General features: G+C 54.2%; 1 protein-coding gene across 7 annotated transcripts in view; it reads right to left on the reverse strand.

Annotated features, from left to right (window-relative positions):
- Positions 1-16,252, reverse strand: part of MPPED1 (metallophosphoesterase domain containing 1) — a 97,685-nt gene extending 81,433 nt beyond the window's left edge. For 2 of the 7 annotated variants that reach the window (XR_012418645.1, XM_045363494.3), the window contains exons 1-2: positions 16,177-16,252; positions 2,230-2,531 (exon numbers count right to left, since the gene is read on the reverse strand). Coding sequence is in view for 4 of the 7 variants with exons in the window: in XM_045363494.3 (XP_045219429.1) it covers positions 2,230-2,453 (224 nt within the window). In the remaining 3 variants the exon portion in view is untranslated. The other 5 variants (XR_012418646.1, XM_045363496.3, XR_012418647.1 and 2 more) reach the window with 3 other exon arrangements.
- Between the last annotated feature and the right edge of the window lie 523 nt (positions 16,253-16,775).

Consider the following 16,775-nt stretch of genomic DNA (forward strand, 5'->3'; position numbering starts at 1 on the left):
CACCTGCAGGCTCCGACCCTGCCACTGCTTCTGCCTGGTCCACTTCCTCCTCACACCCCCTTCCAACTTGCTATGTCTATTCCTCCTGCTCTGGCCTCAACCTAGAAATTATCTAGTTCTCCAGGAGGTCCAGGAGGTCCTTCCTGGATCCCTTGAAACTGGGAAGCGCCTCCTCAGCCCCCACTCCCTGTCTTCCTGTTTCCCCGGCTCTGTTCTCAGACTAGGAGCTCCCTGAGTGTGTGCCTGGCCCAGGAAGGGGCGCTGTGACTGACAGCTGTCCGTGGTCCCACTGTGTGTGGTGCCGGCACCCTCACAAACCCCACCTGCCCTGGGAGGCCTTGCTGCTCTCTGCCTGCCCACTAGGCAGGAGTTCAGCCTGGCCTACAGGGACCTCAGGCTCAGTCACCTCTGACCCACCCAGTTGGAGGATGACCCTCACCAACAAAAGATAAAACTCAGGCCAGGGAAGGTCCCCGTCCCTGCAGCCCCTCCCAGGCCTCAAGTCCCACAGACCTAAGGCCCGAGGCCTTCCTTCCTGCCCAAACCCGCCAATTTGGTCCCAAAAACAGAAACCCAGGGGCAGCAGCCCAAATAGAAATCTACCAAAAAATAAAGTAGGCAGCCACAGGCAACACCAGTCCTGCGGCCCCACACGGAGACAAGCATTTTCCTGGGCAAGTGCCACTAGAAGACCGCAATCCCTGCCTGGAGCCTGCTGCCCTGCAGAGCCCTTCCCTGTACCCCCCTCTGCCCACAACCGAGGCCAGGCCTGAGGGAGGCCGCACAGGGACGGGAGGCTTGCAACCTCACACACATCCCACCAGGCCAGGGTTTGGAAACCCCCTTAATTCCTTCTCCAAGTGGTCCGAGGGACAGTGGCTGGGACTCCACAAGCACCGCTGCCCCAAGATGGTGATCACAGCCCCAGAGGCGGCCCAGAGCCTAGACCCTTGTTGGGGCACAGACCCCTGGGCAGTCAGGAGGGCTTCCCATAGGTCCTACAGCACTGGATCAGCCCCTGTCACAGCTCCCGCCTCCCTGTGCTGTTACCTGCCTGCTCTGCAGGGGTCATCCCTGATCCAGACCCAGCTTGGGCGCGGGCACCCAGAGTCGGGTGAAGGTACAACAGCCGAGGGGACAATAGCCTCCACTCTCAGGCAGAAGCGTGAACATCCACACACATCACAGCCTGAGGATGTGGGAGGCCCAGCATGGAGAGCCCCGGGCTGGACTCAGGAAGCCTGGGTTCGAGTCCAGCTCTGGCACCTGCCAGCAGGGTGGGGCACCTCATGGGCCTGGGCCCCTGGTTCCTCACCAGGTAAACTCTGTCGTGCAGGGCTCATGGGAGAAGCAACAGGTATAAAGGAGGAGGGGAGTTCTAGGGACTCAGGGAACCACCCAGAGCAGGGTCAGGAGCTTGACCATCTCTGGAGCCACCCCCAGCCACCCACAGCTTTCCAGGACCTCAGGAAATCCAGATGGGAAAGGCTGGCCCTGCACACAGGCATCAGGACAAGCCCTCCTGCTGCCTATGGGGATCTTGAGTCTGTGTGCTCCCCAGGGCCTCACTGCTTGAGCACTGCTTGGCACTGTCTACCCCTAGTGCCCCAAGGGGTAGACAACAGAATCCCCCAGTCCTTTTGGAAAAGCATCTCTGCTTTCACAAGAGAAGCACAGGGTCTGGACAAAAGGAAGGGCAGGGAGAGGAAACACAGAGCCCAAGACTGGGTCCTAACCTGCCATGGGGCTTGTGGCAAGCCCCTTCCCCTTTCTGGGCCTCGGTCTCCCTGTGTGTACAATGAGGAGAGTAAATCAGACAAGGGGTCACCACCCAAATGCCAAGAAAGGGATCTGGAATGTGGCCCCCGCCAGACGCTGCCAGGAGGACATGTGGACCTGGGGTTGCCAGGCCTTTGGGTTTTATAAAGTGAAGCCAGAAGTCTGGAGTTTTCTGTGCGTCCACCTCATCTTTAAATATTTGTAAAACATGCTCCTGGCCAAGTGAAACAGGACCGCGGCCAGAATCGGCCCACAGGCCATCCATCTGCAACTTCTTGCCGGTCCCTCCCAACTCAGAGCCCCAGTGATCCTAGGATTCCAGAATTGCTGCAGTCAACAAACATTCAATGCTTGTTAACGGTGCACCCAGAACCAGGAGGCACCCGAGACCATGCACCCACCCCAGGGGGCTGTCACCACCCCCACCCCCACCCCACAGGTCCCACTTACATCTGCACATGCGGTGGCTGGAAGCGGCCCTGGTTGATGTTGTAGAAGGTGAAGGCCTGGGTGGGGTTGGAGCTGTACTCGTCCACCTCGATGATGAGCCGGCTGTGCTGGTGCCGCCGAGCGGCCATCACGTGGGACTGGGAGAATGCCATGCCCAGGCCACAGGGGAGGAGGGCCAGGGCCTCCGCCTTCAGGACGCCGGCATCCCACCTAGAGCGCCACATGGACCTCCGCTGGCCGCCCCGGCATCTCCCACCGCTGCCGCCACCGCAGCCCGGCCCCCCGCCAGACCTGGAAACAGACTGAGGAGACGGAGCAGAACCGTGCGACAGTTAATCTGTTTGGGATTTGCTTTATTTAATGTCAGATGAAGATTTAGAAAGAGGGAGAGGGCGGGGGGAGAGGGAAAAAAACACAGTCGTACAGCTCAAAAACTCATTACAAATCTTTCCAACTCAGCAGTTTGATGAATATACTTTGGTAAAAAGAAAAGGGAAGGGAGGGAGGGGACAAGAAAAAAAAGAAAAAAAAAAAACACAACCCACAGCACTGTGGACGGATGCATGCATGGCCCAACGTGTTTAAATACTTCAGGCTTTTTTTTTTTTTTTCCTTCAACAAAATCCTCCAGAGCCTACAGGGTGACAGGGAGCTGGGGTAAGACAATGGCTGGTATTTTGTAAACAGGTGAGTTAAGTTTTACTTTTCAGAATTGGGAAATAAGAAGGATTCTCCTACAACCCTCCCCCATCCCCCACAGACCCCCAAACACACCCACACGGCCCCACGCCCACACCCCTGCAAGCCCGAGCAGGTGGAGACAGCACGGGCGAAAATTCTTCCCTCAACATCAATTTCATCTAAAGATATCTTTTAGTGGTGCCCCGAGAAGGGGTTTTCCCAGACATAGATGGTCACATACCCACCGGCTCAGGGGTGGTGGTGCAGGTAGGGGCGGAGATGGTGAGGGAGGAGGAACCTTTTGCAAAAACCTCCTCTGGTGCCTCACTACCTTCTCTCTCATGAGGATCTCAGGAACCCTGAGGTACCCCGTCAAGCTTTGAATTGCAGCTTGAGAATATGCAATATTTTTCAAATCTTTTTCACCCGGAAGTGCAGTTTGCACTTATATTTACTGGGCTTAAATATCCCTCCAACCGACCCCGCCTCGGGGTCAGTGTAGAACTCTGTAGAAACTTGGAAATGCAGGCCCCGGGTGAGACCCCATCCTACCCCAACACACAGCACTACGGCCGATGCCTCGTTACTCAGACCATCGAGTTGTCTCGTTCCTTTTCATAATTATTTTCTAAACTGTGTCAATGGGAAATGCCTTGAAGACTTTTTGTCGTTGTTTTCAGTTTGGGTCGTTAAGACCCTCCGACGATTCCTTTTGCACTGTATTTAACCAAGGAGAAAATAACATCATTGAAACTATTCCTGGATAGGCATATCGCAAACACGCTAAATGAAGAAAAATCCCGTTTGCTTTGCGCTTGGAAGAAGAATCGACACGGTCAGAAAACAAATTAGATTAGGAAAATGACAAAAATTAGAGAATGGAGAACATTGTAATTATGTGCAAAGGAGAAATGGGTTATTAATTGTTTTTAAATCTTGATCATCTCCCTAGAAGTTGAAATAAATAGCAATATCCTCCTTCTCCCACCGACCCCTAAAGACACGTCCTGATTCCCAACACATATCCCTCTTCTCCACCTGCAAAGACAAGGGGGGAAACGTCTCCCTTTTCCTGGGGACACACTTGTGCCATTGTTTGGTCCTGTGGGTTGTTTCTAAGTGATTGGCTCTCCCTGCTGGTGCTACGCAACAGAACTGTAGGTGGGGGAGCAGGGACCTGCACCCCTCTTGTCTGTAACTGCTGCCCGGCACCCAGAAACCCCGGGAAAGGCCTCAGAGCACCAGATGCCAAGTTCCAGGACTCTGCATACTCTGAGCCAGGCCTGCCCAGATCTGGACAGGGGTCAAGCCCCAGCATGGCTGACTTGCTGTGTGACCTTAAGTCAACTTCCTAACTTCTCTGAGCCACCAGCTTCCTCTTCTAGAAGATGGATTTGAGGCCCGGTGCAGTGGCTCACACCTGTAATCCCAGCACTTCCGGAGGCTGAGGCGGGCGGATCACCTGAGGTCAAGAGTTCGAGACCAGCCTGGCCAACATGGTGAAACGCCCCTCTCCACTAAAAATACAAAAATTAGCCGGGCACTGTGGTGCACACCTGTAATCCCAGCTACTTGGGAGACTGAGGCAGGAAAATCGCTTGAACCCAGAAGGCGGAGGTTGCAGTGAGCCAAGATAGCACCACTGCACTCCAGCCTGGATGACAGAGTAAGACTCTGTTTCAAAAAAAAGAAAAGACAATGGATTTGATAGTAGTAATGCCATCTCCCGGGGATTGTGCAGGTTAAATGAAGAGGTAAGCAGGAATCCTGAGTACAAAGCCTGGTGGGTCCCAGGGGCCCAGCTCACCTCGGCTGTGATGGTCAAAGTCACCATTCTGTTCAATTCGATCCCTGCATATTGAGGAGCTGCTGTCAGTGGGTGCTGCCTGAGTACTGGGCACCCTTGGTACCAGGGTGTCAAGTGCGAACTAAGGGGCCAGTTCCAGGAGCTAGGGGTGCCAGACGGGCCCTGAAGAACTCAAATATTTCTCAAATGCAAGCTGACCACATCACATCCCTACTTGAAATCCTTGTGGTGGCTTCTCTGATAAAATCCCTTGACCATAAGACCCCGCATGGTCTGGCCCTATGACTGGTCTGGCCTCTATTTGAGCCACACAGGCCAGCCCTGGTGGGCTCTTGCACCTGGAGGCCTACAGCTCACAAGGGCCATGCTCTTGTTCAGAGCCACACAATTCCAGCACTTTTCGAGAGTCTTCCTCTGCAATGCTCACCACTAAGAGACAGATATTGATGCTCATGTCTCACGTTTGACAAATGATGAAGGGTACATCCCACAGAAGTGATGTCTCGTTGCACAGAGAGTAGGTGGCAGGGCTGAGCCCCCAGACCTAGCTGCCTGGCTTCCGGCTTTGCCCTCCTCTCCTGCTGGCTGAAGCTGACACCCTTCCTCTCAGCAATGCTGGTGTCTCCTTGGAGAAGCCTGGATCTGGGGCCTTCTTTTCAGGGTGCCAGGAAGAGCCCGGATGTCCCCTGAGGGCAGGGCTGGGCCCCCCATTTGTGCACCCCATGTGTCAGCTCCGGCCCCCAGCAGCTCTGTGACCCTGAGCAAGCGGCTGAACCTCCAGAGGCTCTGTTTCCTCTTCTACAAAATGGAAAGAAAAACAGTCCCTATCTTGTAGAGTCATGAATATTCAGTGAGGTGACACATGTAAGCTGCTGATCACAGAGCCCAGCACACAGTGAGTGGTCAATAAATGTTAGCTAATATTTTTATAACATGATCACCCCATGGCCTATCACAAATACTTCATCAATAGTATTAGTGGATGGATGGAGGCAGGGAGGGAGAAACGGATGGATGGAGGGATGAATGCAGAGACCATAAGGGGACAGAAGGACAGAGTGTCTGGAGACTGCCTGGTGCCCAGCAGAGGCCTGGGAGAGGCTGGGTGTCAGGAGAGCACAGCTGAAGACTGAAGAGCCACTGCCCCGTCTCCATCTTACCCTCCTTGCATACCCAGCAAGGAGGCTGCCAGGCTGGCACAGCCCTTGTGAAAAGGGGTTCCGGGGCCCCCACCCGTCTTTGCCCCAGAGGAGCAGGCGCCAGCATGCAGATAGCCTGCAGTCGAGGGAGAACCGCTCTGCACCAAAGGGACTCAGCCGGGAAAGGCGGGCGGCAAGGCTCCCGGAGGCGCTCCGCGGTGAAATGCTGCATTTCACATAAAGGGGGTTCGCAACGGGCCCTGCTCAGAGAAATCCGGGAAACTGGAAACGCAGCGCCTTCTTTTAATGCCCATTTAATATTTATGGAGCCGCAGCAGCACGTTAGCCACCGTGCGAGGAGGCGAGCATTCTCCGCCGCGCAGCCGATCCACGGAGGAGGCGCAGCATCTCCCAAACAAACAGCTTTGAGCTAGGAAGCGTTTACACCTGGTCCACAAAACAGCACAGCACGCGAGCGACGCAGTGGTGCCCCGGGACCCGCCGCAGGGAGACCGCCTGGGCTCCCAGCCTGGCTCTCAGTCGAGCGGAGTGACCTTAAGCAAGTCATGCATCCTGATGGGGCTGCAGGTGCCTCCCCCAAATGGAACTAGGGGGGAGGATGGATGGAATGAATGAATGAATGAATGAATGAATGAATAGACGAACGAGTTATTCAACAACCATTAGCCACGGCCCTACATCCTCTCCCTGTTCCGGGTGCCAGGAAGGGCAATGGAAAAACAAAGAGGCTCCTGCCCTCAAGGACTATGGGACGGGGTGGGAGGGGGGACAATAAGGTAAACAAAGAATTAAACAGAAAAGACACTTTTCAGCTAATAATCAGTACCTGGAAAAAGACAGAGCAGGGTGATGCGGTGATTAAATTGGGTGATCAAGAAAGGTCTATCTGTGCTGGGCACGATGGCTCACACCTGTAATCCCAGCACTCTGGGAGGCCGAGGCGGGAGGATCACCTGAGGTCGAGAGTTGGAGACCAGCCTGACCAACATGGAGAAACACCGTCTCTACTAAAAATATAAACTTAGCCAGGTGTGGTGGCGCATGCCTGTAATCCCAGCTACTCGGGAGGGTGAGGTAGGAGAATCACTTGAACCCGGGAGGTAGAGGTTGCATTGAGCCGAGATCGGGCCACTGCACTCCAGCCTGGGTAACAGAGTGATACTCCATCTCCAAAAAAAAACAAAAAAAAAAAAAAAGGCTATCTGAAGGGGCCTCACCTCACATACCAGTGACAATAGCCATGCCCAGACCTAGGGAATGAGAAGCCGGGCAGAGGGAGGGGAAGTGCTAGGTCCCTGAGGCCCGGGCGGCCTGGATAAATGGCCTCACTCTTTCATTGTCACAGGTCACTGGCATGCGTCTGCCACGGAGGACAGCCTGGACTCTGAAGTCAGAGGAAGTGGGGTTCCCATTAAATTCCATCTCAGGCTGCTGAGCAGTGGGACATTGGGCAAGTCACTCAACCTCTGTTTCCACTTCTTCGGTGGTCCCCTTGAGGGGTTACCGAGGGGCCGGAATGAGCCTTGGACCTGCCCATAAAGGCCCAGTGAACCCAGAATGGGAGACTCCAGGTCCCCCCAGCCCAGCACTCCTTGAAAAATTCCCTCTGGTTCTAAGGGCTTGCTTTTCCAAAGTCTGATTCTCTTATCAGATGGTTTCTCTTTCCATTTTCCTCTCAGAGACATTTATTTGTTGTTCCTCGGGTACTGTGAGTTCAGTGAGGCCAGGGTGCTCCAAGGAGAACCTGGGTGTCAGCCAAGACACTAAGGAGCAGGTCCCATTCGACGCCAACTGTATGGAAAACTGGTGTCTAGGAAAGAGGTCAGACTCCAGGCCCCACCTCTTTGTGCCTCTCTCTGACCGCCCCCACACCCCCAAACTTGTCTGGTCTCTTGGCCGTATTGACCCCTCATCACCATGGCCACACCACGCCAGCCTCCAGAAGGAATGTCCTAGAACTCACCTCTGCCCGTGCCATTCCCTCTGGCACACCCAGCCCCTCCAGAGCCGCTGCTGCACTCAGGTGAAGCTCAGTGCCTCAGGTCAGCTGAGGAGGCTGCACCTGGCTCCAGTCCCACTCCCACTTCTCAGGCCCGGCTCAGTCATGCAGGTTTTCCCTGGCACAGAGGGGGTCCTGTCTTGAAGCCTCCATGAATGCTATTCCCTCTGCCCAGAAGGCCCTGCACCCAGCCCCACCCCTGCGTTCACCCTCGTTTCCTGACACAGGCCCACTCAGTCTCAGGAAGGTTCAGAACCTCGAAAACACCTTCCCTGACCTCCCCTGGCTGGGTCAGGAGCCTCCACCCACAGCCCCCAAGGCTTCCTGTATCAAAGTTCCCAACACACAGTCGGCTTTTTATCTGAGCTGAAACACCAAAGAATAAACTGGTATGTGAATGAATGAATGAATGAACGAATGAATGAATGAAACTACACAGGCCTTTGAGTATGACAGCAGGACTCCAAAGCAGCTTTGCCCCCCCTTAATCTTAGTTTTTCATCTACAAACATACGGTTGCTGGAGCACTGAAGGACACAGGAGATCCAAAAGCCTCCTGCCAGGGCCCAACACACAGGAGGTGCTCACTCCATGTCTCTTCTCCTCTAGTTAGAATGTTCTGATGAACTCAGAAGCTCCCCAGGGAAATTTCAAGAATGCAGATGGGATTTTCTTTTTTTTTTTTCCCTGAGACGGAGTCTCGCTCATCGCCCAGGCTGGAGTGCAGTGGTGCGACCTCGGCTCACTGCAAGCTCCGCCTCCTGGGTTCACGCCATTCGCCTGCCCCTCAGCCTCCCAAAGAGCTGGGACTACAGGCGTGTGCCACCACGCCCGGCTGATTTTTTGTATTTTCAGTAGAGACGGGGTTTCACCGTGTTAGCCAGGATGGTCTCCATCTCCTGACCTCGTGATCCGCCCGCCTCAGCCTCCCAAAGTGCTGGGATAACAGGGGTGAGCCACCGTGCCCGGCCACAGAAGGGATTTTCAAGCAACCCGTCCTCTGCTGCCTGAAAGCCCAGGGTGCCTGACCCCTTCCCTCTCGCCCTACTGAGTAAGTCTTTGGGGCTTTGACTTCCCAGGGAGTTGTGGCTGGACACATCCACTACGACCCGCACTTGACTCGTTTTTCTAGGCAAATTCTTCACCACCACCCCCATCTGGACACTGCAGGGCACTGGTCAGCCCCAGCGCACCCGCTGCTGCTCCTGCTCTGGGCCAGATCCTTTTCTGGGCCAGGTCCTGTTCTGGGAGTCACAGGACCGACACGAAACTAGCCCTCCAAGGGCTCAGACCTGACAAAGCAGCCAGGCAGACAACAGACCTCCTCAGAACTCTGTTTCGAGGAGTTGCAGTGGAGGGGGTCTGTGGGCCCCTAACAAGGCCCCCACCAAACAGCAAGGCCAGCCAGTGTGTGCTGAAGGCCCAGGAAGGAGAGAGAGTGAGAGAGGCCTTGGCTCACACACAGCATCTCAGCAGCAGATGGATTTTTGCAAAAGAGATTCTTGGATCATTCTGGTGGCCCCTATCTGTCCGAAGATATGTGAGGAAGATCTTGGAGCATTACACTACCAGAGGAGCTGCTGCCCTGCAGACCAAAGATAGATTTCGCTTTACCATGTGACTTGAAGCATCGCTCCCAGCCAACACAGGCTCCTCCAAGTCAGCGCGGGCCCGGGACAGCCCCGGTTCACATCGACTGTCCCAGTGCCACCGTTACCAGCATCCTCTTCGGCTCTCGAAAGTGCTCTCATTTGGAAGGGAAAGGTCACTCTGATCAAAGCCAGTGCCAGGCCGGTAAGGCAGCCATCCCTAGAACCCACCTGTGTTTCTCTTCCATTCTGTCGGCAGCTCTTTAACAATCACTGGGGGGCTAGGACAGTATGGTGCTGTCCTGGGTCCAAAACTCGATGACAGTCAACGAGCACACAGAAACCACTGTCTTATTAAGCATGAGAAGCTTCCAGAGAAACATCTCCCCCAACAGCCGTCCCCGCGGCGGCATTCTGAGGAACCCCACCTTGGAAAGCTTTCGCAGGATCCTAGATGCACCTTGGCTCCGTCTCCTCTTGGGGCCTTTAACTGAAAGCAGGAGCGACTGAATAGCCCCAGCCTCTCTAACGGACCAACCCCAAGTGCAGCTGCCTGTCTTCAGGCCGGTGGCTCAGGGCGATGCAGAGAAAAAGCCGGCTCGGCTCAGCGAAGGCAGTGCTTACTAGGGCTTTTGTCGCAATGTGGCAAAATGTCACAGAGAAACCACGCTAACACTTCCTAAGTGGTCCCCCCAAGCAAAATGCAGGAGATAATATTTAACAGAAAAGTACCAAGATGTAGGGATCTGGGGAGAATTGTTTTACAAGCGACGATTCCTACACAAGCCCAAAAATCACTTTTAAAATCGTATTTTCTTTCCTTGTTTTGCCTCTGCTTGAAAATATGCAATTGATGAGCTGATAGTTGAAAATGCCATAAAAGAAAAAAAAAAAAAAAAGCAGAGCAACTCAAAGGAAAAGAAGCAAATACCCTAATGGGAGAAAAAAAAATCAGACCTCGTCCCACCATGTCCTAAAATGACAGACCTTTGTGTTTGATCTCCTTCCCAATCAAGTGTGGGATCCCAAGGAAAAGAAACGCTGGCCAGCAGCTGGTATTAGCATCTAAGTTGAATAAGCTGATGAGCTCAGTAGATGAAGGAATCCACAAATAAAGTGAAAATTAGCCCCTATTCCTTGAAAAAGGATCAACCACAGTGACTTTAAAGCATTTACCACTTAAAAACCTTTTAGCTGGGCCCATTTTGAATTATGACTACATGATTTTAAATTACACTTTCTAATTCCTCACCACCGCCACCCCCCAGCAGTCTCTGCCGCTTCATTTTCCAATTATGTACTTTTATTTCGGAATATGAAGAGTGCTACTTACTGGATCATGTCCTGTCTGCCACAAATAGCTGCTCACTTATTCCTTTAATTTTAGCTATGAATGCAGTCGGCTCGCCGGGCCCGTCTTCAGATTCTGAATATTCTCCGTTCCCATTGCACGGAACGAGCCCCGAGACGCAAAGAAACCCACAAAGCTCGGGCAGAGAAATATGTTTGTAAACCAGTGCTCCACTCCATAAATTATTATAATTCTTGGTGCTTTCTATATCCATCTAGCAGATCAGCGATCACATAAACAATAGCAAGTGGACTGATTTTTCTTCTGCAAAGTGCTACGTCCTAGTTTTCAAAATAAAGCACTTGGAGAGTCACGTATCTATGGAGTTGAAATGGTAAGCTGTTCAGATCTGTTTCAAACATGCACACAGACATACCCACACACAAAAGGAAATAGGAGGTAAATGTGTAAAACTCAGCATTGTGTCCCCTTCCCACTTATACATCAAGTCACCCTCCACAGGAATGGGGGTTGAGCACATACATGGCTAGGGAGGGGAAGATGCTAGAGGGCTGTGGTTGCTCAGCATTCAAACACAATTTGCAAAGAAAGTAAATGTGGATTTACAGTTCTTGTGGAAATCTATTAAACAGATGTCACTGAAGCATAATCAAATCAGCACTATGGCAATTCTACACTTAAGTCTGATATTGGGGTTTTGCCATTTTTATGATCAGTTCAAGTGTATGTTTTGTGATCGTGCGGGAATTTGCAATTAAGGATTAAACCTCCCAAGTATGATCAATTCACTAATGTGTCTGAATGACAAACTTAACAAAAGCAAAACTCCATTCTCACCAGCCCCTCAGCACCCGCGCTGTGCGGGGAGCCCAGGGCAGAATAAGGGTTGGGGGAGAGAACCTTTGCCTTTTCTGTGAACACTGAGACACTAAAAAGCGCTTTGTCAGGAAGAAGGGAAAGGCAGGTTGCAGGAAGGGATTACATTTCTCAGGTAGCCAATGCAATATATTTTGCAGGCTTGCAGACTGCAGTACTGTCCGTCAAATGCAAAAGAATGAAATGAAGAGGAAATGATGAGAGTGTTAGAAATTGGAAGCAGGCATCGTTTTCTCCTTGAAGTGATGAAATTAGCATGGGCGATGCCAAAAGTCTCTTCTTGTGCATCAGTGCTGAGCCTCACTTCCTTCTTGGAAGGAGGAGACGGGAATGCGAAGGTGGGCAACAGACAAGTCACATTTTACAGAAACAAACGTTCAGGTGTAGACTGGGGTGGTGGAAAGAGGAGCCTACTCATCCCTGGCTTTGAACTGGATGCAGAGCAGAGTCAACCAGAAGGGAGAATTTTATGTATTTTTTTTTTCCTGCAGCTGCTTCTATTTATGATGACGACCTGGTTCTGACATTAAGCTGGCCAAGTTCAGGTCCAAGAAAATCCCCCACAGAGTGATTCACAAAAAGGCCTGAAAAGGCCAATGAACACCTCAAATCACAATTTGATTTCAAAAATAATACCTATAATCTCAATTTGTTATGATTTTTTCATGGAATTGGGCTGTCCTCATTGGTCACAGATATTTTAAGTGGAAATAAAGCATAACTAAGTCTTGTCTCATTAGGGGAAAAAAGTCAAAATAAAGTAAAATATTTGTGTTGGTAGCAGACCTGTCAGGTCACTGAGGAGAGCCATGGTGAATCAAATTAACTGAGAAGCAATTTATACCTTTCCTCCAATACCGCCCCCAAAAAGGGGTCTCTTATTTTTTTCCCCTGGGGGTTTTTGTTTCTTTCAATTTTTTTTTTTTTTGCTTTTGACATTTTAGTCACCTCTTCAAACTCAAGTCAGACAACTTCAGTCTCACTACATGGGGACATCCACACAGCAGGAACGAGGGCTGCAGGGAATGGCTTTCAGACTGCCCCAGGCTACACTAAACGGTTCTTGCTGTGGGAAACAGTCCCTTCACCCCCTCTTCTCCCTGCCACCCCCAAGTGTTGGAAACTTCTGGTCCTAGAGGGTGAGGCGCCCAGGCCAGAAGGCAGGCCCCTACCTCTTATCGGAGGTGCCATCGACTTTGATCCGTGGATATGGAGTGAGCCTGAGAAGCTATTCCCAGGCCTCTGCACCTGGGGAGCCCTTTGCCCAGGACCCTTGCTCCAGAGGGGCAGGCAGACAAAGGTACTTACTGCTGAACGGAAAGATCTCAGGGAGAAGAAGAATAGAAAGGGGGAATTCGTGAAAAGACCCTTTTTTGTTCCCGGTGAGGGAGGGGCGATGGGAGAGACATGTCACATTGTCACATTAAAGACTTTGACAGACAATTCAGGGATAACGCAGAAATTCCACCCTTAACTGCAGCTCGATGCAACTTGAAAGGCATTAACTAACCTCCACTAATTGCATGTTTTTCTGTGCATAATATTTACTTGTTAAAAGTCTTTGCCTGGCTGATTAATTTCCTCTGCCCTGGTATTCATGATCAGTTCACAGGCCTGAAATTGGGAAAATGAAGTCATTTTGATAGATTAAAAAATGATTGCACTTTGGGGAGGGTTTTCTTTTTTTTCCAGAAGTCCAAACCTGCACCCAGAATGCTGGTTTTTCTCCTTGAATGCTACCCTTCAGGGAAACCCAGTGACCACCCTAATTCCTCAAACAAGTACAGAGAGATGTGTCCTGTATAAAGTGAGCACACCAAGGCCCGTACTGCCTAGGTGGGAAGGTAGCAAGTTCAAAGAAGAACAAATGAACTTAAGCCACATTCATTGGATGAAGATTTAAGAGTCTCACGGGTAAGCTGGGAATTTATTAAAAGCAGGTTTTTCAAGAACAATGATTCCCTACATCAGTCTGTGTATTCCTGACAGTTGGGGCTCAAGTAAAACACCCTAAAATTCTTATTGTTCACCTAGATCTAAACCTGTCCTATGTGTCCACAGGCACAGCCCACAGGGCATCAGCCAGGGTGGATGTGAGTGATTCTAAGCGTGCCATGGGGTGGTTACATCAGAGGTACCTCCTCGGCCATGTAGGTGACTCTCTGAACCCATCCACATCACCAATACAGGGACCTCATTCAATCCAGGTCTTCCGAAATTCCTGGGGCCGAGAAATAAACAGGAAGGCAGTCCCACGTTGAAACACTTCCGAACACACCATTAAGCCTCCGTGACTGGATTATCGCCTTTTGACTAGTCATCGCCCAATTAATGTACCTCCAACCAGCGCGCACTAGAATCAATGGAACCATTCCACCGACATCCATCTCGAGAAAAAGATTTTACAAGTGTTGTGGGGCTGCCACTCGGAAAGCCAATTTGCAAGGAGCCCAGCACGGTGAAGTGCAGTTTATCATGCATGGTTCCCACACAGTGGGCCCCTGTAGACCGCGCCTGACTCCAGAATGCCTGCCTAGCTCCACCAGCTCAAACGCCCTGAGATTCTCCCCTGCCTCGGACGGCCGAATCCATCAGCACCCTCCCCAAATAGTCTCTTGCCAACTGGACGTGGCAGTCAGCTGGTGGCCTCTCCAACATCCCCTAAAGCATGGTTAGCCCTGTGCCAGGTTTCTCACCAAGTTGGTTTAATTTTTTTTTTGAAAAGTCCAGTCAGACTATTGACAGTGCCTGTCTGCCTGACCCGCCCCCGCCCCCCAGCGCCTCAGATCCCTGCTAACAAGTCTCCCACTGCCATTCAACTCCCGTGAGCCAGCTCCACCATTCAACAGCCAGCCCACTTTTGTTCCCCCAGTTTAATTTCATAATTGTTTGCCACTTAACAAGCTCTCCTCTGGGCCATTCAATGGAGCCCGGGAAATGGGGAGGGGGAAGGCAAAGAAACTCAGGGAGGGGAGCTGGGAGCCAGGCCAGCCCAGCGCTGGGGAAGAGACACCCTGGAGAGGTCAGCTGGACAGGAGTGGGGGCCAGTTCCGGAGTGGAGCCTCCTGACACCAACTGGGCCACCCAGCTTGAGCCTGGAGAGGTGGGAGGGAAAGGAGAAGGGTGAGTCCCAAAGGTCAAGCCGGGGCCTGCCAGATTCCTGGGCACATCAGTGCTCTGAATGACACACCTCTGGCCCTACCCGGGTGAAGGGAGGCTGTGCACGAATTCACGCTCCTCTAACATGTCCCAGAACAAACACACAGGAGACAGAACCGCTCCTTAGCTTGGGCATTCCATGATCAACATTCCCTTTGAGGGCTGGGACCTGTCTAGGTAGCCACTGAATCCCCTGGCCGGGCACATAGCAGACAGGAATAAATATGTGTTGAGTGAGTGGATGGATGGATGGATGGATGGATGGATGGAGGGGAGGGAGGGATGAATGAATGGAAGGAAATGGATGAAGTTTCCAGCAATACCTAGCAAAAGTGGCCACTCGGCCAGCGTTAGTCCCCCCTTTCTTCCCCCCAAGTGCCAGCAGCGGCTTGGCTGAGCACACAGTAGGCTCTCCACAAGCAGAGGCTGCTATTGTTACCACCATCATCATCACTGGCACCCCACCAGCCCGCTGCTTCCACCGGCTACTCTGCCAGCAGCCAGCAGCGACTGGCGAGCAAAGGAAAAGTTTCGCTGACCCCGCGGCCCCAGCCGGAGTCCCGCGCCCTGGCCGAGCCCCCTCCCGCCGGCGCCTGCTCGGCAGGCGGGGCAGCTGGGGTGCCCAGACCGCTTCCCGCACCCGGCAAAGGCGGCCAAAGTAACTTTGCGGGCGCCCCTGCGCAGCGCCGCGGGCGTTGCCCAGCGCCTGGAGAGGGTCCCGGCTGCGCCCCGCGCCCGGCCCCCCGCCCGCGCCCGCCGCGCCCCGCCCGTCCCTGGTCCTACCTGGCCCCGGGCTCCTCTTCGGCGGCCGCGGCGGCCGCGAGCAGCAGCGCGCACCGAGGGAGGCAGGGGCTCCCGGGAGGGAGGCGCGCAGGGGCGGGGGCTCCTCCGGCGGCGGCCGCCTTGCCGCGCGTCCGAGGCTGCAAGTGGGAGCCAGACTCCTCCTTCGGGGGGCGGGGGGCTCCCCGCGCCCCCTCCGCCGCCCGCCCGCGCGCCGCGAGGCTCCGAGCCTCCCTGGCTCCCCCCGCCCGCCGCCGCCCGCCTCCCCCCGCCCGCCCTCCCAGCCTCCCCGCGCCCGGCCGCCGGGAGGGGCGCGCTCGCGGCCTGGGTCCCGGCCCCTGCACCGCCGCCTGCCGGGTCCCCAGCCAGGCCCGCCAGGCCTCGGCCCTCGGCCCCCGCCCGGGCCCGGAGCCCGCATCCCGCTGCGGAGGAACAGGGAGCGCGGCCGCTGGCCTGGACGCGGGAGGAGGAGCGGGGCCCGCGCTGCGGAAAAGGGAGGGGGGCGCCCCTATCCGCGCCCGCCCCCCAGCCCCGGGCCGGGCCGCGCACGGGCTGGGCGGGGAGCGGGGCGGGGGCGCTCTCACCTCCGGATCCGCGGCCGCCGCAGCGGGCACCGCGTGCTGGGGCGTGCGCGGCTCCTTCCGGGGCGCCGCAGCCCTCACCCGAGGCCGGGACCCCCTCCTGGGGCCGCCAGGGCACCCTGCTCCGGGCCCCTCCCGCCCGGGGTCTGAAAGGTCCCCCTCCGGAGACGGAGACACTCTGACCCCAGCTCCCAGTCTGAATAGGTTGAGGTCCTCCTCCCGGGCCACCATCTCTTCCCCTGGAGAGTCCCACGTCCCCAAACCCGGGCACAGCAGGTAGCCTGCGGCAGCCTGAGCCCCAAGGGGACGGGTAAACAAGTCAGGACCTCAGAGGGCGCGACACCCGTTGTAAAGAGGCCCTGCCTTGCTGGGAAGAGCGGAGAGCATCACCCAAAGTGTCAGGGGTCACCCTGGGGAGTTTGAGGCCCTGTGGCTTCCAGCCACCCGCCGCGAGTGGGACAGGGGTCCCAGGACCTTGTATAGCATAGCTAGGGTGCAGATCACTCTGGCCTGGGCCTCCCAGACCGAGAGGAAGATGAAAAGGGGCTGTGGCTCCTCAGAGGCTCAAGGCCCCTCCACAAATGCTTGTGAGTCTCCTTGGC

This window comes from Macaca fascicularis, chromosome 10 (genome assembly GCF_037993035.2).
Source record: "Macaca fascicularis isolate 582-1 chromosome 10, T2T-MFA8v1.1".
NCBI lineage: Eukaryota > Metazoa > Chordata > Mammalia > Primates > Cercopithecidae > Macaca > Macaca fascicularis.